At 37.8% G+C, this 26,628-nt stretch overlaps 1 protein-coding gene across 8 annotated transcripts in view; it reads left to right on the top strand.

Moving 5' to 3' along the window:
* Positions 1–23,426, top strand: part of DST (dystonin) — a 310,970-nt gene extending 287,544 nt beyond the window's left edge. For 4 of the 8 annotated variants that reach the window (XM_074895777.1, XM_074895776.1, XM_074895779.1 and 1 more), the window contains 14 exons: positions 617–745; positions 4,796–4,939; positions 5,740–5,928; positions 6,683–6,812; positions 7,604–7,767; positions 8,073–8,235; positions 9,688–9,842; positions 10,003–10,077; positions 10,946–10,963; positions 14,015–14,132; positions 17,336–17,535; positions 17,990–18,100; positions 20,860–20,983; positions 22,365–23,426. In XM_074895777.1, coding sequence (XP_074751878.1) covers positions 617–745; positions 4,796–4,939; positions 5,740–5,928; positions 6,683–6,812; positions 7,604–7,767; positions 8,073–8,235; positions 9,688–9,842; positions 10,003–10,077; positions 10,946–10,963; positions 14,015–14,132; positions 17,336–17,535; positions 17,990–18,100; positions 20,860–20,983; positions 22,365–22,630 — 1,986 coding nt within the window. In that variant the 3' untranslated portion in view covers positions 22,631–23,426. Of the gene's footprint in view, positions 1–616; positions 746–4,795; positions 4,940–5,739; positions 5,929–6,682; positions 6,813–7,603; positions 7,768–8,072; positions 8,236–9,687; positions 9,843–10,002; positions 10,078–10,945; positions 10,964–14,014; positions 14,133–16,500; positions 16,570–17,335; positions 17,536–17,989; positions 18,101–20,859; positions 20,984–22,364 lie in introns of all 8 variants that reach the window. The other 4 variants (XM_074895774.1, XM_074895775.1, XM_074895781.1 and 1 more) reach the window with 3 other exon arrangements.
* The last annotated feature ends 3,202 nt before the right edge of the window (positions 23,427–26,628 follow it).

Raw genomic sequence — 26,628 nt, 5'->3', positions numbered from 1 at the left:
CTAGCTTGGGCTGATGTTAGGATGGGGCTTCTGCAATATTGATGTATCCACTGTGTACAAAATTCCTGCCCTGCTTTTCCCAGGGTACTGTGTTTGTCCAGCTCTCTGATCTCTCAGCAGCCACAATCCTGAGCTGCCTCAAACACTAATTGTGTCTGAATATGGCTGTGCCCAAATGTGGAACTTTCTTGTTTTCTCCAAACATAAAAGGATCAGTCAACAACAGGCTGTCAATTAATTTTGCTTAACCAGTGATTTAGGCTCTACAGAAAATACAGTTCTCATCCCTCCAGCTGGTCCGTGAAAGCACCTCCCATGTAATTTGTCAGTGTAAAGGCATGACATTCTCAACTGAGCTGCAAGTATACTATAAATCAGATGTCTAAAAGTATGAACAGGCTTTTAAGCTTCCTGTAATTTTTTTGGGAAGCATGAGATTTTTATAGTTATGAAAATGTAGTACTGTATATCATTGACTTTTTAATGGAAAGTTAATGTACCAGTACTGCTGCGTGATTAATGACTCCAAATGTGGGCTCAGTCTCCTTGTGTAAGCTGCAATGTGTCTATCAGATCACCTCATGAGTGACCGTGACTACTTCTTGTTTTTTAACAGGCAGAAGAATTCCACTCTGTTGTCCATGTCCTTTTGGAGTGGCTGGCAGAAGCAGAGCAGGCTCTTCGTTTCCATGGGGTCCTTCCAGACGATGAAGAGGCCTTGCGTACACTGATAGACCAGCACAGGGTGAGCAAGAAAATGAAGAGCGACCTCTTCTTTCTAATAGGTCTATTAGAGAATAGAATAAAAGAAAAGAGGCAAAGTCTATCCCATATAGTCATATCCAGCATATAGTGTTTGTTTTTACAGCAGTTTCTATAGAATCATAGAATGGTTTGAGTTGGAAGGGACCTTAAAGATCATCTAGTTCCAACCCCCCTGCCATGGGCAGGGACACCTTCCACTAGCCCAGGTTGCTCAAAGCCCCGTCCAGCCTGGCCTTGAACACTGCCAGGGAGGGGGCAGCCACAGCTGCTCTGGGCAACCTGTTCCAGTGCCTCACCACCCTCACAGTGAATAATTTCTTCCTAATACCTAATCTGAATCTACCCTCTTTCAGTTTAAAATCCCTCATCCTATTACTACCCTCCCTGATAAAGAGTCCCTCCCCATCTTTCCTGTAGGACCCTTTAGGTACTGGAAGGCCGCTTTAAGGTCTCCTCAGAACCTTCTCCAGACGGAACAACGCCAACTCTCTCAGCCTGGGGGGAGGTGCTTCAGCCCCCAATCGTCTTCGTAACCCTCTTGGACCTGCTTGAGTAGTCCCATGTCCTCCTTCTACTGGGGGCCCCACGGATGGACACCCCACTGCAGGTGGGGTCTCACAGGAGCAGAGGGGGAGAATCACCTCCCTTGACCTGATGGCCACGCTTCTCTTGATGCAGTCCAGTGTGAGATTGGCTTTCTGTGCTGGGAGTACAGAAATAGAGAAGCTAGAAATTGAATGGAGTTGACAGTTTTGTGCTGATACTGGTGTTGGGCTGTTGTTTGAGTCATCTTGTCTTACTAAGCAAATAACAGGCCTTTAGAAAGTTGCTGTAAACATTGAGACAGATGCAAATCCCTCTGTGGAATATATGCTGCCTGACAATTATAACACAGTCCGCTACAGTAGCGAAAGTTTATCACTTGTCTTAGCACCATGGAGCAAAAGAGCATATACTTTTCTTTCAAGGTCATTTGTAAATGTCAGCAGAAGATGTTACCATCCATTAACCTTCTGTGGTGTTGAAACAGCATGCTGTCATGCTTCACTGAAATATGGCAGTGCCATAGGTGCAGTGCAGATATTAGATTATAGGCTATCAAACTAAGTTTGCAGTAATGAAATGGGAAAATGGCTAAGTAAGGAGCAGAGAGGTTTTATTTTCAGTCTTCGAACAGGAGGCTACAGACATGTAAGCCCATACAAAACTCTGCTTGTAAGTGCAATAGTAACAGTAACAAGAATCTAGTGTAAAAATGAAATTGCCTGCAATGTTGTAGAACAAATTATAAGAGTAATGGATTTGTTCATCATTGATCTGAAGAAACATACAATAAAACTGAGGAAACGGAGGGTGTAAAAGCATCCAATTTAAATTGAATTTGGGAATATTATTATGCAGGGGAGTGCGTGCAGGGTATGACTATCTAATGGTTCTTAACTAGGGAGTTCTCAAGGTAAACTTCAAAACTTCAGTGTTTGGAAGAAGTTTTCAGATTTAATTTAGGGCCCTGGAATCTGGATGCTATGCTTTAGCTGGCAACTGTGTGTATGCACCGGTGTATGCTGACTGATGTTGGTAGTAGGAACCTGCTGTTTCTGATGCAATGAAATCAGTCTTTTAGCTGCTTTTCCTCCACATGTGCTTCATCAGTTCCCTTTTATTTAATTTTCTGGTCTTCTGAATCCAGAGACAACTGTCAGAAAGAAAGCTTAGGCCCACTGAAATAATTAGAAAAGAAAATCTTAAATTTCTCTCTTTGCAGTGTAGATTGATTAACAAAATATTTCTGTACAAAAGCTCAAAATTGTGCTGCCAAAGCTGAAGCATCACTTTAAACTAAAGCAAAGTTTGTCTTTGAGACAAGTTTGTCCAGCTGGGGAGAATAATCATTAGCACAACACAACCTTAGTGTTAGATGTGGCCATACAGTACTTAAAATTCTTTTAGTAGACTTTAGAATATGTTCTCCCAACCACATTTTCTTCTTAAAGGCCAAATAATGGAAATACAGCAATTGTCAAGCTAAGAAAGATTGTGGCACTGCTGCTTTACCACTCAATAAGCACATACAGCAGAATCTTCCTTGAATGAGTGGTCTCTCCTCTTAAGCTTATAATATTAGCTTTCAAAAAGAAAAAAAAAAGTAAGGGAAAATATAATGCGATATTAGTTTTAAACATCATGTCTGTATGTATGACTGACATTATTTATATAAACATGAAATGTATGTTACTTGTATCACTGTGATTCTTGCAAAATAGTTTTAATGCATTTGTATCCAGCTACATGTTGAAAGCTTTCTTCAGGACAATATTTTATCCAAATGGTCCGTCTTTACACCCATTATGACTTTCTGTGCTTGAATACCGCACATGATTTAATGAATTCTATGATCTCAGGCAGAGAGGTTTCTGTCACTTGACATTCTCTCTAGGGACTGAGGTGTAGTGGGTTAATGCAGTGCATTAGTTACTGAGAAGCATCCCATCCTCCTCTCTTGTAGATGTGTCTGTATCACTGGACTACCACAGAGTTCAGTACAATTAGTATCCTTTACCAAGGGAAAGCTTAATATGCTATATGTAATGTGTCATAGATTTAGATTTTCGAGATACTCTAGTACAGTTGTGCAGGGAACACAGTGGTGGTGGTGTTGCATGTTTTCCTCTTGGCCCTGTCTTATTTTGCTAATCTCTCTCTACAATCCACCTCCGCTTTTCTAAAACCATTTTAAACTGAAATATTGTAAGAACTCATGCATTTTTATGAGGGAAGATCAGGTCTTAAACTCTAACATGAATTTAAGATTAAGTCAAAATCAGTTAGTAATGAATCTCCTTATATATATAGCCTACTTATTCCAAGCTTTTAGAACAAGGTAGAATAGATTTTCTTTTACACTTTTATCTCCTAATAGCTTCATGTTTACTTTGTAAAGGCACAGGATAATGTCGTCATGCATTGTTGTAGAATCTGTTTTTACAATGTTTAGGTGACTTTGAATTTTCTTGGATCTGACTTGGCTGATCTTTAATTTCTAGAATCCTTTTGTGGATGGAGAGAGGAAGAGTTAAACTTTCAAGAAACATGGTTCCATTTTGTAGCCTAATTAAAGATGTTAAAATATAACCAAAAATCCACTAAGCGTGGAGAGATGTTAGCAGTTCCAGTTAAGCGTGTTCACAAAGACACACAGACTTACACAACATTTAGACATAACAAAATAGGCAGAATAGTAAAACCATTGTAGTAATAATTTTAATTTTAAAAAAGTAATAAATGCAAACTATGGAAAGGATGAGAAAAGTCCTTCAGTTTTTTTGTTGTTTCCCCCCCACACCCAATTCTGGTCCTGCTGGACTCCGTGTGAAAATCAGTGGCTATGAGCCTGGATGTCTAAAGCTGTAAACATCTTACTGCTTTTACAAGATTTTTCCCAGATGGCAGTGCCTCTGAAAACAGCTGGCTAATTAGCAGTCTCTGTCCCTGTTCTTGCTGTGTCCCTCCCCTTCAGCTGCTGAATTTTCACATTTGTGTTAGTTTAGTATAGCTGCTTCTGAACTCCTGTCATCTTGTCTGAGCTGGTAATTATGGTTGGACATTTCCAGCCTCTGCTAGGAGCTAGATAGTTTATTATGAAGAATTACTGTAAGTGACAGATAAACCAAGTCATCTGAAATTTTGCCAATAATGATTCTAGCCATCATATAGTTGATTTATAGCACTTCTAAAATGCTGTGATTTTCTTTCTTTTTTTAATAAGGGCATGTGTCTTTTAAGTATTTACAGTATGATGGGCTTTTAAGGATTGGCAAGCTGGAGTAAAGATTTTAGAGCTTCATTTGGTACTTCATATGGAAATAGGCTTTTTTAACATTTTGAACTTTTCTAAGACAAATTGAACTCACCTCTTGCAAGTTGAATCTGTTTGAGTGCTTGAAAGGCTCATGACCTTCCAGACTGTGCACTCAAGATTTCTCTTGCAAGTTTTGTCAACATCTAACTGAAATTATTACCTCTGGTTTAGGAATTTATGAAGAAACTGGAAGAGAAAAAGGCAGAACTGAATAAAGCAACAGGTATGGGAGAAGCTATCCTAGCTATCTGCCACCCAGATTCCATCACCACCATTAAGCACTGGATAACAATCATCAGAGCCAGGTTTGAAGAGGTCAGTATATATCAAGCTATCTTCATTGCAGTAGTCCATCTTTGACTGGAACATAGCTGACAACTGACATGGTAGTTACACTGGGAGGAAATGATCCAGCTGTTGAGAACTAAACATCTAAAATAACCGCAGTGATGGATGTGAATACCATGTTTCCCTAGGTTTTATTTTAAAACTTGGAGGGCTTTAAGAACTAAAGCAGATGGTCAAGCTTCTTTGTTTGTATGTATTAAAGGAAATATTGCCTGATGTTTCCCATGTTGAGAAAGCCAATAGTTTCTAGTATTTTCTGATTGCATTAAGGAGGATTTGAGTCCAATATATATTTAATCTAGAAGGTTTCCAAATTATTTAAGTGGCTGCAAGTAGGTCTCAGAGGGTATACCATGCTCTCAGCTGCTAAGGTGTTATTTTCTGTGTATATTAAGTTTAAAGAAAAGTAAAATACTGATGTTAGCAAAGTATGACTTCAGAAATGCCCAGTAGGAAGATGGACACCAAATCATGTGTGATTCACTACCTTATATTGTTTGATAAAGTTCTTAATATGTTGCCTCAATGTGCTATTTTCTGCATTTAACAGCACCTAATCCTGAATATCTGTGGAAAAGTATGTATTGAAGTGGGAATTCTAGTTACCTAGCACCTTTAGTGATCAGCCACCACATCTAGCACCTTTGATAATCAAACATCAGTAGGACTGAGAGGAAGCTCTGGGTTTACAGTTACCAGAGCAATTTTAAATACATTTTAAAGAATTTCAGATGTGCACATACTCATGCATTGATTCTTTTATCAAGGTCTTAGCATGGGCTAAACAACATCAACAGAGACTGGCAGGAGCTCTGGCTGGACTTATTGCTAACCAGGAATTGCTGGAAGCCTTGCTGTCCTGGTTGCAGTGGGCAGAGACCACACTTACTGAAAAAGATAAAGAGGTTATCCCCCAGGAGATTGAGGAAGTTAAAGCACTTATAGCTGAACATCAGGTAAGGCATGTTAAGTGATAGGTGTCGTACACATTTCACAAATGGTGCTCACGTGTCAGCTAGGCTTCATAATCAAGTGTAAATCTTCTTAGCTATTTTCTCTTCTAATAATTGAATCCCTTCTCAGATAGTCAGTTGTGTGTTTCGTATGTACATTGATGTGCTTGTCATTTATTCAAAACAGGTAAAAAAGCAACCAAACAAACATTCAGTGTCACATTGTTCTAAAAACAAACCTACAACTCCATATAGAAACAAGGATTATAATAATAATAATACCCCACATGTAATATATAATAGTGCTGCTGTCTTAGAACTGGTGTTGCAGTGTGGCTTTCCTGATTGGATTTCAAAAATATGTTTCCAAGTGCCAGAGAGAGCTGTTGGTGCAGTGAATGCTCATACCCCAACTTACATGCCAGACCTGTCTCACTTCTGTGAGCTGCAGTCTGAACAAGGAACACCAGAGTACTCAGAGTCAAAATTTTTTGTACATCACCTCACCATACACAATAAGGGAGCTTGACAGACTGGTTTTTAGATATATTCTTCTTTTAACAGCCAGGCCATAATGGTCTTAAAAGCTTATACTGCTGATTTTTCTTACCTACAAAACTGTTACCTATGTGTCTTTTGTGATGCTGACATTGTAAGAGTTTTTCTGTAACTTTGGTGTTTTGCTCTATTGTATGTTTTTCATTCCTGTGGTCACTTTTGTGTATTTTTAATTAAAACCACCTCTATCTGATCGCAGACATTCATGGAGGAAATGACCAGAAAACAACCTGATGTGGATAAAGTTACAAAGACCTATAAAAGAAAGGCACTTGAACCCACTCCAGTACAATCTCATATTCCGGTCCTTGATAAGGGGAGAGCAGGAAGTAAGTAATGAAGTGTTTTGGGGCAGGTCACACACACCATTGCTCCTATCTATAAAGGTAACAGATTACTAATATTCAGATAGGTTTGATTATCTTCTAGTGAAACAGGGTGAAATCCTCCTGGCTGATTTTTCTAATTATCTCTCACTTTTCGTTGTGAGGAAGTGTCTCGTAGTAGACTTGTATTTTTTAAATATTGTTCTATAGTTCTTGAATACCTATTTTTAAAGTGTACAGCTTTTCATGTGCTGTTAAGCTTCCAGGAGTGTGCATGTGCGGAGTCTTTGCAATTCTACCATTATCTGAAAACTCAGTTTCTTTTACATAAAGATGTAGAGACAGAATTTTTCTCTTACTATCTATGTTATGATACAGATCCAGTTAGTGTGTTCAGTGAAGTTGAATGGAAAGTGAATCATCAAGTGAGGAAATGGCTTTTTGTATTTTTAGATATACTTACCCATATGTGGAACCTGCTTCTAAAATCAGGTTGTTTACTTTGCAACTCTCCGAGAGATTTGTGAAGATTTTATTTAACCAGTGCAGCTTCATTAGTGCAGCCACTACTAGCTGCTTCTTGCTGGACAAAAGATACTTTAACCATCATGTGGTTCTTCCCCAGCAATGGTAAAAAAAAAAAAAAAAAATAAAAAAAAATGGAATCATCATAGGGTGTGGGCTCATTATTTGGGACAGGAAGGAGTAGTTTTAGGAAGGTCAAGCACCCTTCATGTGAATGTTTGTTTTGTTTGAACTGGGTGAGACTTAGACATTTTATCATGTTTTAACAGGAAAGCGTTCCCCAACACCAGGCATATATCCATCAGCAGCCCAGGCGCAAATTGAAACCAAGAATCCACGGGTAAACCTTTTAGTCAGCAAATGGCAGCAAGTCTGGCTTCTGGCCTTGGAAAGAAGAAGAAAGCTTAATGATGCCTTGGACAGACTTGAAGAGGTCAGAAAAGGACTGTACAGAATATACATTTTGCATAATTTTGTTTACCCTAGGTTAAATTGTAAATACTGTAAACAACTTCCATATTTGTTATATTGTGTGATACAGCTAACTGAAAATGTGATACGCCCACTTTAATGTGTTTTAAAGCAGTCATTCTCATTTTGAGGAGAGTTAAGATGTTTAAAATATTTATGTACTTCCTCAAAGAACCAATGACTCAAAAGAACACAGATGGTATCTCATTGATTTTCTAGATTGATTTGATTTTAACGGAAAAAAATTCTTTCTCTTTTTTTATTAAGCTGAGAGAATTTGCCAACTTTGATTTTGATATTTGGAGAAAAAAATACATGCGATGGATGAACCATAAGAAGTCTCGTGTGATGGACTTCTTTAGGAGGATTGATAAAGATCAGGATGGAAAGATAACAAGGCAGGAATTTATTGATGGAATTCTTTCTTCAAGTAAGTTTTACAATTAATGTTGAACTTGGACCAAACATCTCATGAAGTCTTACTATCTATATAGTGCACCCTGTGCAGTTTGGTGTGTTAGATGGTCACAGATTTCCCTTTTGAAGTAATTAATTATCATTAATTTAAACTATAATATTTTACTTGAAAATATTTTTAGATTCTAGAACCTCTTCCTAGTTCTTTTATATTGTGGATCAGATTACAAACGTCACATCTATATTATTGGCTAATTAATACTTCACTGGTTTACTGAACTCGGATTGTCATTCATACAGTACACTAGTGAGTTCAACAATTACTTCTCATTGATTAGTCAGAATAGTAAAAAGTACCTTATAAAACTTATAGATAAGTTTAAAAATCAGCTTATATGCTCATATGATTTTTATTAAAGAATTTACATGGGATAGTTTTAATTATAGAAGGAAACCGTGTAATTTCTGAAACCAGTGTTTCCGTGAACTGTGACCATGTTCATATACCTGTATGATGAGGTCAGGAAATAGGACTAGGAAGGGCCTTCACTGATGGATTGGTATTCCTTAGGTATGCACAGTTGGTGGTAACGTAAGCCTTCCACATCATGTCTGTGTGTGACCATGTTTCCCCTTAGCAATTGACTCATAACAGATAAGGCCTACTACTTGAAATAGTCCTTTATCTTCACGTCATCGAGACTTTTGCTTTGAGCAGTGAAGATAGAGTTGGTTGCTTTTAACATCTCATGTTAAAGTTATTCAGTAGGAGAAAACTGTAGTGTGTATATTTGCAGTAAAAGAGTTATTATATGTGTACATCTGTGTTTGCATGAATTGACAGAAGTTGACGAAAAAACCTTGATACCACCAAGAGGTTAAACAGCTTACTCATTAATTCTGTTGATATCAACTGGTTATAAATGCTAAATAGTCATGATTAATCCCTGTTAACCATATTGAAATTGTCTTTGACTGTTTCGTAGAGAATTTCTATGGGGGTTAATATTCTGCTGCTGTGAACTTGACCTAAAGGATTTCACAAAACACCATGCATGTTTCTGCAGTGGGAAGGCCTTGCATTCCGAATTTAATTAACACTGAAATTCTCACTTGAACTTTCCTCACTAACAATTTATCTTATTAATTTATGGTATTTTATGCTCTTTGAAGGTCAAAATGTTAAAAAAATACATATATCTTACATGTTAATCTGTACCCTCTCTTCTGCGTCTCTCTTCAAGCCACACTATGATATTAATTTTAATCCAATAGCTAGGTAATATTGGAGATCCAGATTGTTTTTTCAGAAAGATTCCTTCACTCTTCCAAATTTACTTGGTTTTTTGATAAGCACTGTCTGTCACCTGTTGCCTAAAAACCTTTTAATATTTGTGTAAAGCCTTTCATTTTAATGGGATTGAAAAGGCAAAACTTAGCTTTTGTTGTTGTCTTTGTCTTACAGAATTCCCAACAAGCCGACTTGAGATGAGTGCTGTTGCAGACATTTTTGATAGAGATGGTGATGGATATATTGACTATTATGAATTTGTAGCTGCTCTTCATCCAAATAAGGATGCATACAAGCCTCTCACAGATGCTGACAAAATTGAAGATGAGGTACATTTTCCGCTTTCTTAGATTGAACTCTATTCTACTGGGGTCGTGTTCTTTAATAATTAATGTTATTTTCACTCCTATATAATTTGAAGTTTACCAGTTACACAAATATTTACAAATTTTATATTAGCAATAATCATGCAGTTATGGTTTCTTGCAGGTTACAAGGCAGGTAGCTAAATGTAAATGTGCAAAACGGTTTCAAGTGGAACAGATTGGGGATAACAAGTACAGGGTAAGTCTTCTAAGGACCGTCTTCGTTCTTTTAGATTCTTTGTATGACATGGTTATGCAAGGAATTAGGCTATAATAATTTACAGGAATTTTGTATGACAGCTATATGTTTTCTTTAAGCTTGTCTAAATTTTATGGTTTTTTTTCTTGTTAGAACATATAGGCTAAAGTTATGGGAAAATGCTGCTACTTGTATTTATTTGCACTGAAACTACTGAAACTGTTTCCAATGTATGGGAACTTTTAAAAGCTAACTGTACAGATACATACATATGCACATGGATACATACATACACACATGCATACATACATACAACGGCTCTTTTAAAGCCAGTCTTTCTGCCTGGATACTGAAGTGCTTAAACTGCAGCTGATTTTCTGTTGGTTTCATAAAACCAGTGATGTTTTCCTGTGGTATTGTGTTGTACTTTAAAAGTCTTTTACCAAAGGGTATTTAAACACTTTTATCCTCCCTTGTCATTTTTCTTCTGAAGAAGAACAAGAAATGGGTTAGATATCTGCAGAATAATTTTAGATCACGGAAAAACAAATATCACATTGTAGAGAAAGATCTGCTACCCCTAGATTCAATAGGTAGAACAATTTCAGATTAAATATGCAATATTTGGCTCAGAGGGTTTACTAAATACTTGTAGATTATTTTAAAAGACCACAGAGACAGCAATGGGAAGGAAACAAAGGCCTTGAATATTTTCCAATATTCAGTCCTCCGGATGGCTAGCTACCTGCTCTGAAGTAGATACTTTATTTAGAATGTCTAATGTGTTAGTTTGCATGTGTTCTAGAGTCATATAGAGAATTTCCTGTAAACTAATCGTGTCTTTCTTCCATTTTTCATTTCTTATCAGTTCTTCCTGGGAAATCAGGTATAAACCAGTGGAATGTGTTATGAAGTCTTTTTTTTTCTTTTTCTTTTTTTTTTTTTTCTTCTTCTAACGCATAGTGATTTAAGCTTGCAATGGTCAGTCCTTCTCGCCATCCTTTCATCTTCAGCTAAGTCATTGCTGGTCAGCTGTGGTATTTCTTTAAGTGCTATGGAGCATTCCTTGTCTCAGGATCTCTGTTCTTCAAGCCCTCACCTGCTTTCTTTGGCCATTTTCCTCATTAAGGAGATTACTTTTACAGGAACCAGATAATGGTCAGCAGCAGTTACCATAGTAAAAAATCTTGAGCATTTAAAATTCAGTTTTGTAATTACTATTATTTTATCAGTTTTCTGTTTTATAGTAGAATGCTTTAAAATTTTATGTTGTATTTTTTAGGCTATCAGATTAAAGTCTAATCACAGTAAACACAGATCCAAGTGTCATGTCACTTATTGCACATTAGGCAGAAAAGACTTTCATTTTCAGGAAAAAAAAAAATAAAAAATCCCTGTGCAGTCAAGCAGGCTGATTAAGAACCTATCTGACTATTGGTATTTTATATACTGACACAATGAATCATTAAACACATATTTTGGAAATAGGCAGATTAAACTTGCTGTTCCAGTTTAGACTGTTCCCTCTCCCCAAGTGTTTTCAAAGAGCTATGGCAGGTCTCTAATGTATTGGAGCTGTGTTTAAGAATACTTTTTGTCAGTTGGGTCATCAGTGAGTCATACTGCAGTGGCACTGTCCAGTCATACAGAGAGGATACACTAACCAGTATCGCTTACTCCTGTGGTACATACTGATACACAGCTTCTTAAATTGTTAAATCGTGCTTGACTGATAAGAATGGAAATACTTTACACAAACTAGATACTGGATACCACTGGTATCTTATTCATGCTCTTATAATGCTAGTGTTAACAGTATTAGCCATTTTAAATCTGTAGATGTTGAAAACGTAGTTGCGTTCTTATTTACTGGCCAAGTCTGTTGAAGTATAGAAGAAAGCAGAAAGATCTTATCACATGCCTCAAGCAATATATCTAAGTAATAATTTAAAATGTTTTCCACGTATAGAGCAAGGCTCTATTTGAAAAGACTCTTTGAAATTATGTTAATCCTCTTATCTACCATCCGTACTCTCAGATCTGGGAAAAGTACAGCATTTTCTGAGAGCATCTAACTCTTACTGGTGCAGAACAGCATCATAGTAAAAAACACCTACAGCAGATTAGCTGAAGCTTCTCTAGTGACAGTGATGCTATATGGCTGTTGTCAGGAACAAGCCTTTTTGTAGTTTAAACTAGATTTCCTTTACATTTTTATCCCAGTGGTTTTACCTCTGATTATTTGAAACGATGGTTAATACTGTTCAAGGAAAGTTGGTATCCAGACTGTTTTAAGAAGGTAAAGGGACTGAGTTACTATCAGGAATAATGCCTTGATAGATACCTAGTTACTTTCCAGGAGCCCCACTGTCTGAGTTAACCACAGCCTAGGTGGGCAGTTTCCAAAGGATACTCTATCAGACCCTTTGTATAGTTGCCTGATGGGGTCTAAGTGAAGAATTAAGCTGGGTTGGGGAAAAAAAATTTTTAAAAAGCAAAAAGATAGTATCTTTAGAATCTCTAGAAAAAATTGTCTGTAGAAACAAGCCAATGAAAATAAACGAAATCAATTTGGATGCCTTTTTTTTTTAAACTTCGTCCTACATGTATAAAACAGTTCTTTGTTTGGCACATATTGAATGCATTATTAAAAAGCCCTTACAAATAATGCTCATGTGAATGTTCTTATTTATTACCAAAAAAATTATTATTGAATTAAGCGGCAAGCCTTGCTTTTGTTTGGTTCCTAAAAGTAATATTCCTTTAAAATTAATCTCTCTTCTTGGCTTAAGTAGTTCAACTAAAGTCATTTAACAAGTAGGGAGCACGTTTGTGTGGTTTGCATTTAAAGCGTTTTAGTCCCCTCACTGGAGCAAGTAGGTACAGTCTAACTATGACCAGCCTTCTCCAAGGTCAAAGGTTGTCCCAAAGAGCTGTATTTGACTCCCATTGGTTTCAGTGAGTGCCTTGCATGTTTGCGTGAGAGTGCACTGCACTTGGCTTGATGATCTGATACCAAAATAAGTACTTTAGTGGCATTGGCTAAAAAGTACTGAATTCTTCTGGTTAGTTTTCATGAGACCGTGGGGTCAGCATTTTGGTCATGTTTTCTTTGATCCAGATTTTAATGGAGATACTGCATACAGGTTTTGTTACACAGGTTTCAAGAGCAAAACATGGGTTAGGCCTGGCCATCAGCCCAGAGGAAGAATAGGCTAGTACAAGAGTTAGTATGAAAAAGGTTTTTGTGCATCTCTGAATTATGAAGAACCTCAATGTGTAGACAGAGGGATGACGAGTTTATAACAAAGGACAATAATGATAGCTATCAATCATTCATTGCTTGTTTAATGTTCCCTTCCCCACATACACCTCGCTGTATGTAAGCAATGTCAACGCTATACCTGAAAATATCCCTATAAATGCATCAATTTATAGAATTGTGCAACACTCATAATGCATTGAATTTCCAGCCCACATACTGATCATTTAAAATGATGCTGCCTTCCTTTCAGCTGACATAATTAAGAACTAGACTGTTGGAGAAGAGAGTTTGCTTAAGATTTTAACAGTGAAATAATGCAAATAGGTCTTCATTAATTTGCACAAATGCAGACTGTAACCAATTAAATAATGTGTTACTAATTTTGCTTCTTTTATGAGCTCAGACATTTGAGAATCAAGCATAAAATTAAACTGAGATTCTTTCTTTGCCGTCCTGCCATTCCTTTGGATTAATGCAGCAGTATCTGATTTGAAGTCTTAACAGCTTTAATAATCTGCATAAATAAATCTGATTATTTAGCATTTACTAATATTAAATATCAAAATAAACTTTTTAAAGTGTCTGATTTTTAACCTACCAGCATTGAACTGCATCTAAATGACTGAGAACCTCAGTTCTCACTCAAAACCTATTGTTTTATTTTTACTGCAGTTTGGTGACTCTCAACAACTGCGCCTTGTTCGTATCCTAAGAAGTACAGTCATGGTTCGTGTTGGAGGTGGCTGGATGGCACTCGATGAGTTCTTGGTGAAAAATGATCCTTGCAGGGGTATGTAACACAACTGTTAAAATGGACATGCAGATGGTTATTTGAATGCTGTCACCATTCATTGTCTCAAGATGGAGATTAATTGTATAAAATGCCAGTTCTGTAAACATCATGTCACTAAATGTCACATAATGATCTGTTTTTGTAAACTTTTAAGTCCCATGGTTAAGATCTTCTTCACTTGCACTGATGTATGTCTGGAATAACTCTGGTGTCTTCTGCACAGTTCCTCCAGTGTTAACAGTGGTGTAATTAAGAATTGAACTTAGCCCAGATAGAGTTTATGGCATGTAAGCTGCTTGTATGACTTGGCAGAAATAGCACACAGAAATGTCCAATAAAACCTCAGCAAGAGAGAAGTTTTAAAGCAAGAAATCAAAATAAGGTAATTGAATTGAAGAATATCAACAACAATGTAAAAAACTTCTCTGAGCAGTAGCTGCATCCACACTTTCAGGCTCTGCCTTTGTAGCTCAGTCTTTTCATTGACATCCTCCCCAGAACAGCTTTTCAGAGCCCTGAGCATTGTACAAAGCAGCTGGAAGATCCTCTGGTCAGGAGGACTTTGTGCTCTGGGGAAGCAGGGGAGTACTCTCACTGTGCCCTCCAGGGCACTGTATCAAATGCATTGTTTTATCAGTACACAGCAATGTAATGACATCTTAGTTTGTCAGAAAGCCTACTTATGTAGTGGGAAAGTAGGCTCTGTCTGGCACGGTTCTTGGAGGAACAGTTGGAGATAGGAAAGAAGCCATTTGTGAAGGGAGTGGGAGAGCTACAAGTCAAATAGGAGCCAGAGTAGTAGAATTGCAGAAAGTATAACAACTGTGTTCAGAGTGAGCTGACATTCTGTAACAAGGTAGTTCTATCCTGTAAACTAGCAGCATTAAATTTACTGCACATTTACCTCTCAGAGGTTCTGCAGAATCACAAGCAATACTGTAGTTGTGCAAAAACAGCACAGAGGAGTTCTTGAGAGGCAAGTGAGCTAGTGAAGGCAGATACATCAACTGTCATGTAGACCTTACTCCAGTGTCAGCTGTCTTACGCAGCTTCTACTTTGGGACCAAGGTTTCTAAACAGTTTGATACAGACCTTGAGAGGGTGGAGAGCTTGCATTTGTAGCAATTGTCATGCTAAATCAAGGATGTTAAATCCAAGAAGAAGCTACCACAAAACCCCGTAACTACTGACAGTGTGCCACTAAGGCCTAGAAACCTTTGTCTACAGGCTTAAAAGGTACCATAAAACTTCTTATCATAGTATCATAAAAGAGCTGTCATAACCTTGTGATGACATCTCTTAAGTTTTTCAGCAGTATTAAAAGTAGTCCTTTTTCTTACCAACATATTGCATATATTGTTTACTGAAGAAACATAAAGGTAATATTACATTTATTGGTGTTGGACCACTGAAATTTAGTAGCCAGTTCTGCACCTCCTACTACAAGGAAGTCATTCATGCCTGCAGAACCATCCTTATTTTATAGCTTCCTATTCCTCGAAAGTGGACAGTAGTGGAAAATGGAATGTGCCTCAAGATATCTGACTTCATTGAAGGGTTAACTTGATTAGTTTTGATATTTCCCAAACATTTTTCTCAGGCTTATTGATGGGTAGACTATTGCAGTTCCTACTTGGGTTGATACTGAGAGATACAATACTTAATAACGATCTAATTAATCCGTTGGAATTTCTCATTATTGTCCTCAGATTAAGAGTCCTTTGGAACTTTATCTCCTCTTCTTTTAATAAACCTTATATTCTATGTTTCTCTGTAGTATTTTATATAGTACTCTATCCCTTCTTCATGGGACATAAACAAGCAGATAAGTAAATCAACACAGTGGATCTAAAGGAATGCTGATCTCTATAAAATCATCCAGACACTGAACATTGTGCATTGGTTCCTAATCCTAGTCTTGAAGTCAGTGATGCAAAGTAGTCACTGTTGTCAGTGGTGCAGGTTCAGACTTTTCCTTAATCACTTCCCTTAGCAAATCTGTATTTCCACCAAGGGCTTCTCATGTATCCAAACAGATAACATTTCAAAGGACTGTTGACTTTAAAAGTGTTGGACCTAGTCATATGAAATCATTTTAGCTTATATTACTTCTTTATGTCAGCAGATAAATACCGTTACACAAATATACTTGGGACTGCAGCTGAGTCTGCCCAAGTGCTGTTTCCTTTTTGCCTAGGAGATCTTTGAGAACTCACCTCAGAGCATTTAAAAACAGCTTTTGCTCTGAGTCCTGTCTTTTGGCCTGGTGCTCCAAATCTCTTGCATATGCAGCTGCTGTACTTGATTTCTTCTCCTGCTAACGATTTTCTTTAATGTGACCCATGTCCTGTGTCATTTTTTCTAGTTCATCATCACGGGAGTAAAATGTTACGTTCGGAATCAAACTCTTCAATTACCACTCAGCCTACTATAGGTTGGCAAATCCCTCTCTTTGTCTCCTTCTCCTCCTCTTCTCCTCTCTCTTCATTTCCTTCCCACTATTTAAATATATATACCTCTAACAATATGCTTCACCCATCACATGTAGCTTAATGTGTTCCTACATGGGCTGATGCTTTGCAAGCTAATTTTTATTTTGACACGCTTGAAGAGTGTTTCAAAAACAATTGTCATTCACACTGACACAGTTAAATGCTAACATGTCTTGCATCTGTTCTTGCGGAACATTCTCTCATATGTGTGTTTGTGTGTGTGTGTGAGTGCTTAGCCACCAATTACCTCATCATAGTTTGGATTTTATGTTCATCATTGCATGTTGCCAAACTACATAACTTCATAGTTCTGAATAAATATATTTGCTGCTTTCCTGTAATTTGTACTTAGCAATTTCTTCTGGAATATCCAAGCAAGTATTATTTATTATGAGTAGCTGTAGAGTTAGCAAAAGTGCTCATCAGGTTGTGTCTGTATTAACAGTTGATTGATTAACAGTGATTTAGCACGTTGAGCATTCCATTATCACGCTGACTTCCTTCGACAGTGGTTCATTCCTGCTGGCATAAAGTATTAGAATAAGCGAGTTCTGCACATAACTCTTCTGTGTCCAAAATAAATGCATTACACACTAATGCATTTTATTTATTGTTAAAATGTGTTGGAGTTGGCATGGCAAAAATGACAATACACAGCCTTGTGACAATTTTCATAGTTGCCTAAATGAACACCTTTCTTTGCTGCAGCTAAAGGGAGGACAAATGTGGAGCTGCGTGAGAAGTTCATTTTGGCAGATGGTGCCAGTCAGAGCATGGCAGCTTTCCGACCAAGGGGCCGTAGGTCACGACCCTCTTCAAGGGGTGCTTCTCCCAACAGATCTACTTCTCTGTCAAGTCAGGCTGGCCAGGCAGCTGCCCCACAAGCAGTTGCTACAAGTACACCGAAGGTAAGGAGAAACGTACAATACTGGTTAACAAATGGGGTATAGATTCTTTTTTTTTCCTTGCTCCAACAACATTGGTGCTTTCCCTAGCTGATAGGGAAGAAGTATCTCAATTTTATTTCATAGCCTGGGGAGGACCTGAGAAACTTTTTTGGTGTATTTCCTCCACTGTTTGTTTGCAACATGGGAATAGAAGAATTCTTTACATTTAAGGTGCCACATGAGCTAACTGGCAATTTGGAAATTGCTCAGAAACAGCAATGAACCTCTCCACCTTGTTTAAAAAATAAGCTCTGCTATCTCTTCATCTCAGAATATTTGTCATCAACTCTTTCTGTTTAGTTTTTATTTCTGCTATGAGACCTTGATCTCCCTGTGAAAGCCTGGGTATCCTTCTCCATGACATTTTTTTCCATCTACTGTCCTTCATATTTCCATTTACCATTGTTTCATACAGACACCCCATCATTTAACACGCAACTATGGTAAACCATGGTTGACAAACAGCAAAACGTCAACTCCTTCTAAGCCACCAGAATCCTCAGACTATCAAGGGCCATCTGCAGAGGTACAGTAAGGACAGAGATTCTAGCCTAATGCCATTTCTTCACTAAAACTGTCACTTCACTAACAGCCACTAGAGTTTCAGTGCTTCAGAGCTGCAATATCCTGTGCATATTAATGCATTGTCTTTATTTTAGACCTGTCTCAAATTATTTCTTCCTTGTTTTTTTTTTTTTCCAAGTCTTTTTTTTATGTCCTGTTTGTTATGTTTTTTGACTTATATGAAAACTCAGCCTCAATAAATTTATGTTTAAAGTGCAAATGGTTAGTAAGTCATAACAGTATGCAATGAAGTGGTTGAGAAAATATGGAAAAGTACTTTTCTTTTAAACAAAACATTTCATATACTTTGCAGGTTTCTCTTCTAAGATTGTTTACTTTGAGTTTATAAAGTACTGTAATATTCATGAACTGCAGGTATGAGATTAATAAATCATGATCTCCAGTTTAAAATCACTAAATAAGGAAATAATCACTGTGAAGACATCATGAAAGACTGACTGTGATATGTAAATCTCTCCAACAACTGAAAGTTTTGTTTAGGGGGGTAGTGACCAATAGTTGCTCTAAAAAGACAACTATTTGATGACTTAACAGGAAATGAGATTTGGTTTTATTTCCAGCCCATGACTTACATAGAAATTGCTAGTAGAGCAGTTAGGGTTGTGCTGGCAGTTAAGCTGTGTGATGAAAATTTGAATGGGCTTAGAGCCAAAGTGTCTCCTCAAATGTCATTAGAGTTAGTGAAAAGATTGCAGCTGGGTCTGACCGCAACCTGACTTGTCGGAGTTACTCTTGCCCTGTGTTAGACAGAGGGCTCAGTGAGGCCAAGCTTGTGCCACCATCACCTCTGTTGTATCTGCTTTTCACAAATCTTCACTTTGATGATGCCTTTTGCTATTCATGTGACACTTTCTGGTACTAAGTTTACATGATGTTGGCGTGGCTTCGCTCAAAGATGCATAATGAACTTTTCACTCCGTCCTTCTGTGTTACTTGTGCACACTGCAGGCATGTGTGTGTGTATACAGCACTTCAAGCACACAAGACTGTTGCTTAGAATGATTACCAATAGCACAAAGTTGAGTCAATTGGCAGTTTCTAATATATTCCTGTATTTTCTTTCATCTCTTATCTGGTAACTGAATTGTAAGATTAATTGATGGTACTTTAAAGGGTTTATAGACATGAAAATGTGTTGTTTTCATTACAGTGAGGTGAAAGCAGCTGGCATTGATTTCAAATGGGGACATTGTATTTCTCATATGCTCTTACAACTGCCAGTAGTTTCAGTGAGGTATTTTTTTATGTAAACCACCATGGTTTAAGATTATAAATGGAATGAGTCTGGTGGGGTAGGTTCATGTGAATTTCTGAGGCATTCAGTAGCATTTTCTGCCCAAGAGAGCTGTTTTTTGTCTTCTATGTAGACTGCATTTGGGTTTAGGGCAAAACTGAAGAACAAACTTCATCTCTTTGCACGAGTGTTTCTATCCCAGTGCCTTGACCGAAGTGTAGCAGCTTCAGTGGTGGTATTGGAGAGCATTCCCTTTCTCCTTATCTTTCCAATCCGTCTCTGTATAGCAGAAATTTCCAAGGTGTCGCTGGCCTACAATAAGCACTGGTACTTGGCTTTAAAGAGAGTTTAACATTGTGATCATCCTGTCAGAGCCAGCAGATTGCTCTGTAACATCGCTTTTTTTTTTGTTCAGATGTGCCAGAAGTGGTCCAAGCTGGCAGCTGCCAGGCAGGCTCCTGACGGGTCTCCGCTCAGTGCTTAGCTCTAGGCAGCTCCCAGCACACTCCTCTGCATCTTGATTTTCAGTATCTAATTCTACCCCACCACTGTATGGGGATCAAAAGCGCAGAACACAGGATGCTGGGCCCAGGCCACTCAATGTGCTGCATCCATGACTGCAGTGTTGGTTCTTCTTTTTGGATATCTATTTAGTATTTCTGTGTCGATTCAATGAATATGAATACTTGTAGTTTTCCTCTTATTTGCATATACCTCCCATCTAGTATCTTACAGTCATTTTGAGATTCAAGGATTTAATTACTGTGGTTTTGAAAGAAATGGTCCCATTTGGGGCAGACTGTAAATCAAGACTTGGTTTATTTCATAAATGAGAAAGTAGGCAGTGTAAGGCTGAGTAGAGACATTTCAGACAACACATCGACAATAAATTTTTTTAATTAGTCCTATGTCTCTTTTTCTACTTTTTTTCTAGCAAAGGTTTTGAAATTTGATAGTTTTGTTTTGCCTTCAAAATATTTATAAAATTGAAACAAATGTATTCACCACCTATAACCACAGTCAGAATGGTGGAAAGTCAGGCTATGCAGACATAAAACCTCAACTACTCGTCTCTGTTGATTTGTTGTGTACCATCAACTAATCTTACATGCTTGACTAATTATAAGAGGTAGCATTTTCCTTTCTTTATATGCATTGAAATAAACACAAAGAATCTAAAATGTTAATATCAAGGAGACTGTTAAAATGACATTTTTGTGGTTGTTTTACATTTGGACTCCTTCAATTAGTTTTACATTTGGACTCCTTCAAATACTAACTGCTAAAGGAATATTCAAAATGTCACATCATGAAAAATGCCCATAGTGACTGAAAGCAGTATTTCAGATTCACAGCGAATGTTGCTATGATGATCATATTTTAAGCATATTTAGAAGTGACAGCTGAAAAAAACTGGTTTGGGGTTTTTTTGTGTTTTTGGGTTTTTTTGGTTTTTTTTTGCATAGGGAACACCAATTCAAGGAAGTAAACTCAGACTGCCAGGATATCTATCAGGGAAGGGCTTCCACTCTGGAGAAGACAGCGGCATCCTGTCAACTGCAGCTACCAGAGTTAGAGCTCAGTTTGCAGGTGAGTGTCTTGACTTCAGAGCTTGATCTACCACTTGCTTTGGTTTCCATCTGAATACTTAGGGTCACATTAGGGTTTGGAGGAGATCTCGGAAGAGTGGGAAGGAGTGAAAGTCCTACTGTCTCCACATTAGTTTTGTCAAGGGTTGCAACATTATCAGGATAATGGCCCTCCGTTCATATGGTTGCACAGCAGGTACATTCAGCTCTGGATGTGCAAATCCATGACTGCTGCCTCCTTGACAATGGTATGTCCAGTGTGTCTGTCTAAGGAACTAAGGAAGAAACATTTACTTTAAAAAGGGTACAGTTCTTCACAGTATTGAAGTTATGCTCAACTATGATGGAGCAAAGGGGTCACTTAATCATGACTTGTCCATTTCTTTTGAAAGAAGAACTGCAGGGAGCAGCTGTAGATGGAATATCCCATACAGATTTTTAGCACAGTATATAAAAATAGAAAGCAGTGAAGCTGTGCTCTTCCAGGATCCTCAGAGCAGCTCTCTATAAGGGGAGGGCTAGATGGTTAGAAGAGAAGATAGCTCTGCTGGCTTTCCCTCACATCTTAAGCTCTGCAGAGCATACTGAGCAGTACTGGAAAATCCTGTTTGAAGAGTTCATGTCTTTTAGGTTACAGCTGATTTGAAAAATGAGGCATCTAAGATTTCAGTTTCAGCTTGGTGTTCTTCATGCACACAGGGAACCACATTTGTCAAGATCAAAAAATTTCTATAAGTAATTGGAAAAATTATGAAAAACCACATTAGTGGTATTATGTTTAAGATTCTTTGTTATGGTTTTTTCTTCATGGCACATTGTCTGGGCAGGCTCTCACTTTCGTGGGCTTGCGGTGAGCTCATTTACTCAGTCCTTTGTTTGAGAGAATGTATACTCTGCCCTTGTTTACTTGCAGCTTTCAACTGTACAGGTTTGATTTTTTTTTTTTTTTTTTTTTAAAAGAGGGGTACACATTTTAAAAATTGAGATACTCATCTGCACCTCCAAGGTACATACATATATTGAGAAATCTTGGATGCATGAAGAGGCAGGATACTGAATTCTTCCAATTCATAGCTGAGAAAATGGCAGGGGAAAGAAAGGCTCTGGCTGTTGAGTAAATATACAGTGCATGTCTAATAAGTAAAGAAAAGTTGCCAGGATTAATACATTTTTAATGAGATGTGCTAGTGACAAATTAACTATGTCTCCATATTTGATGTCACATTTCTTTCTCTTCAGTGGGAGATAGGGGATCATCTAACTTCTGGCAGAGGTCTAAAGTCTAGTTCAGGTGATGAAGAATATTCGGGGTTACCAAATACCTAGGAAAGACCTTTTCCATCCATACCTCTAATACTGACGTCTATTGTCTCTCTTTCTAGAAACTAGAAGAACTCCAAGCAGACCTGGAAGCCGAGCAGGAAGCAAGGCTGGCAGCAGGTCAAGTAGTCGCCGAGGCAGTGATGCATCTGACTTTGACATTTCAGAAATCCAGTCTGTATGCTCAGATATGTCAGAGACTGTTCCTGCTACAAGCAGACCAACACCCCGAGCAGGTTCTCGGCCCGGATCAGCCAAGCCTTCTAAAATTCCAACTCCCCAGAGAAGGCCACTAGCCAGCAAATTAGACAAGTCCTTGAAGAGATAATATGATTGGCTCTGTAAAGGTCTTTTCCTTTTACATTAAGTATTTAAGTTCATAAGATGTAAAATATTATGTAGAAATTATTGTGAAATATCGCAAGAGGTGGATTTTTAATTCTGCAGATGGCCTTATTTGTGTATTTGTCTTCTTATTTTATGTGTATAATTTTTGTCAGATTTGTTTTTGTTTATGCCATATCCTGTGAGAAGGGGGAAGAGTTTTAATGTAAACTAACAGTTGTACACAGTAATGTGTAGAAAGTACACTAAAAATAATTACCGAATGTACAGTGTACTGAATGTACAGTAAGTCTCTGCAACCTCAATAAAATAGGCCTATCACTATGTCATTAGTTAACAGTAAAGGATACCTCATGATTTTTCTTTAAAAAAGAAAAAGAGAATACTAAAAAGCCAAAAGACACAATTACACGTTTTGAGCTAAGTAAACAAACACTAAAGGATGTACGTCAAAACTACTAAGGAATACAAACCCACATTCACAGTACCCTTATTTATACAGCATCTCTCAGAGAACTCACAGAGTTAATTAAGCACTCGCCAGTAATATGATACTCCAATACCTTGCAGCATTTCTGTGCCATTGCTTTCAATGAGGCCAGACACATTCTGGGTATCTGAACTATTATTCTGTAAGAATATCAATATAAAGTGCATTCATGTAAATGTGAGGTTTTCTTTTGCTTGAGTGGATGGTAGCACTGTATCATTGAACTCATTTTGTATCAAAGCAATTTTGCTTGCAGAAAGCTCCGAAATAAACATGTCCCTTAACTTTATTTCTGTTGTATTTCTTATTTTACAGGAAGATAATTTTCTGCGTTATGTTTTAGGGCATATATAATTTCAGATGACCAGTAATTCCCATAGGAATATAGGCTTTAATGTAATTTCCCATTATCAGCAATCAGATTTTGGTTAGCTACTGTGGTTTTTTTAATAAAACACTAAATTGTGCATATCAGATCACATGAAATTTTATGTAATTATTGTGTTTCAACAATTATTTTCTCCATATTAAACCATGACATTTATATACCATGTATAAAGACATAAAGAGTAATTCCATTGCTCTTTTAGTCAGTGAAACATTTTTGCCATTCATGGATTCTTTAAAAAGATTAGTAATAGTTCATTTTCAATGGAAAACAGAGTGCTGTAGAATGGCTGGGTAGATGCTGTAGTAAGACAGAGTCCCTAGGAATTCAAAATGGTCTTTCATAATACCAGACAGACTTGGGTAGAATTTGGTCAACATGGCAGACCAAATAGTCTAAACCTTAACTTAGATGAGATGTGGGGGATATGGTGTGGGGGAGAACTTTGTAGAGTAGGGCTGATGGTTGGACTCGATGATCCCAAGGGTCTTTTCCAACCTGAATGATTCTGTGATTCTGTTCAAAACCAGAAAATGCTGTACCCTTAATAGAGGAATTTTAGGGAAAGACTGGTTTATGGTTGGTCCCTTAGCATGCTGAAAATGAAGAAGAAGCTCAGCTGAGTGAATGATATTTGCATTCACTGCTAACATGCTCATTTGCAGTATTGGTAAGACAGTGTTTTCTGAGTTGTTACAAGAGCTTCCTGCAGACTCACAAGTTGACTCACACAATCAGTTTGTAAGAAACAGAAAAACAAAATAGTTCTCAAAGGATAATTCAATCAATCAAAGCCACTTGCATCAGGATTTCCTCCAACACAGAGTTGTATGAGTGTTTGTGGAAAGCAGGCAGTAACCAGTCTGTGCTGTGGTGCTTTATCTTGCCATGTTTCTCCTCTCCTGTTGCTGTTGTTTGTCCAGTGATGGCTTTCCTACAACATTAAATTACATTGGGATGACTTCAGTGCTTTTTGGAACCCCACAACAACCCTTGGACAGAGAAATAGTCTGCGTTTACAGACGGTCACTGAAGCATCTCTACTTGTCAGCAGGAGAAAGGAAAAGGGTAGAATTTAGACAATTGCACTGATAACTTGGCTGTAGGAGGAGATGGTGCCCCATGTGACATTCATGGTGCATTTTATGACTGTGGAGCGATGTTGAAGGATGTAGGTATGGCAAATCTGAGTAACTCCTTTCCAAGTATAGGTACCTAGTTCAGTTCCTTGTATCCCAAATGGACGGAGCAGCTCACTCCACATGAGGAGTGGTACCTGCATGAAGCACCTTGTATGTATACTGTGGGCTTAGCTTAAATGTATTTATAATGTTTCATTAATTACACAGCTTTATGGAATTTCCATGTTGCTACATTGTAACTTCACAGAAACATTAGAGTTGTGACCAGCCTCTGAGAAACCCAATATCAGCTAAAAGAATCCAAGGACTAAGTGGATTTCTGTGGTTTGTTGGCTACTGCAAAACAGGGGAAGCTGGGCCTGGCACAGTGGGGGAGCTCATTTATAGGCTTGAGAGAATCATCCAGTATTGGAAACCCAATTAGTAGCAAATTAAATAGGACTAGGAATTCTGTTAAAGAGCCCAAATCTGTCTCCAAATGTTTACCTTCTTCCAAAATTACTTACCTGCTTTAGACTAATAGGAAGAATTCCCAAAAGCCACTTTCCAAAATTCTGTTCCCTATGTTACAAAAATTATACTAAAAAAAGTCTGAAAATAAACATTGTGACCCAAGGATGAATTTGAAGAATTTGCTGAAAAAGGCATATTCTGGACTTACCAGTAAGTGACAGGTAGCTCAGTTTTAGTGAACTACTTTTGTAAAGAAAGAAGTGGTATGCAATTTCCATCTTCCTGTAATTCAGAAATATTTTTTCTTTGCTACCTGCATAAATGAGAGAGGAAAGGTCAGCCTTAAAGCCACATCCCCACCTTCTTCAGTCACATGAGTTTTTACATAACCTCACCATCAGAGATGCATTTTCCCCTTTTATTATCCTCTATCTAACAACAGTTGATCATAAATTCCCCCAACCTGCTGGATGACCCTAAGTAGAGTCAACCATTTAGTGTGGCCTAGATTCTTACACCTGCATATTCTGTGACACTCCTGTGCAGTGAAGGAGCAGGGGTAATGGGGAGGGAAAAAGGGCTGGAAAGCCTATGGCTATGAGAACCTTATTGTTTAGTGAATAATGTATATTTAGCGCTTGGGAAATCTGGCTCAGTTCTAGGCTTCTTTACTTTTTCAGTCATTTTTCAGCTTTCTGCATTTCTGTTTTGCTGCTTTCAAAATGGAAAAGTGTCCGCAGAATTAGATGAAATCTGTAAGTAAAAAATACACCACTAGAAGAGCTAGTGCCTTGTGGCCTAGGCATCCTCAGCTGCATAAGTTTAAGTATATTGTAAGTCTCTTAATTACATGCTAATGTAATGGATGACAGTAATTTAGGCTTTGCCTGCAGCACATCTCTTCACAAAAGTGTAGGGATGAGGTTATATGCAATCTTAATTAAAAAACGGATGCATTTCAAAAAAACAAACTCTGATGCAAGCAGCTACGCCATACCATAGTCAGCAGGAACATTTGAACCTGTAGCTGCCTCTGCTGGTGTCTGCCATAGGACCGGCAAGACTATCTACACCCCACAGTTTGCATGTGAGAGAGGGAACATAGTGCTTATGTATGTTGATCACGGTATGTGTCAAGAGGACACATGGCTGTAATATTCTGTAAATAACCACAAGGATGGAAAAGAAGCATTACCTGGTTTGCTGCATCTCAGTGCAGCTGCTTTAGCAGCTTCCAGGTGTTTCCAGTTCTTAGGCTGTATGGTAGCATCTGAGCTTATCCTAGGCCAGTGATACTTAGCTAGATGTTTGCTCTAGCTATGGGCTATAGTAGGGAGTGGTGATGGTAGGAGGTTTGTATCTTCACATAAGGTGAGTGGAATTTTGTAGAACAAAGGTGCTTTCCTAATGAAAATTGTTCTCTCTGCTAAATTTGAATAATGTGTTTGCAGACATGGAGGTGGGAGAGATGGTTGCCTTAGTTGCTGGCTTTTTTGGCAGGTTAAATG

This window comes from Athene noctua, chromosome 1, assembly GCF_965140245.1.
Source record: "Athene noctua chromosome 1, bAthNoc1.hap1.1, whole genome shotgun sequence".
NCBI lineage: Eukaryota > Metazoa > Chordata > Aves > Strigiformes > Strigidae > Athene > Athene noctua.
The sequence above is the reverse complement of the archived record's forward strand: the minus strand, read 5'-3'. Positions and strand labels throughout refer to the sequence as shown.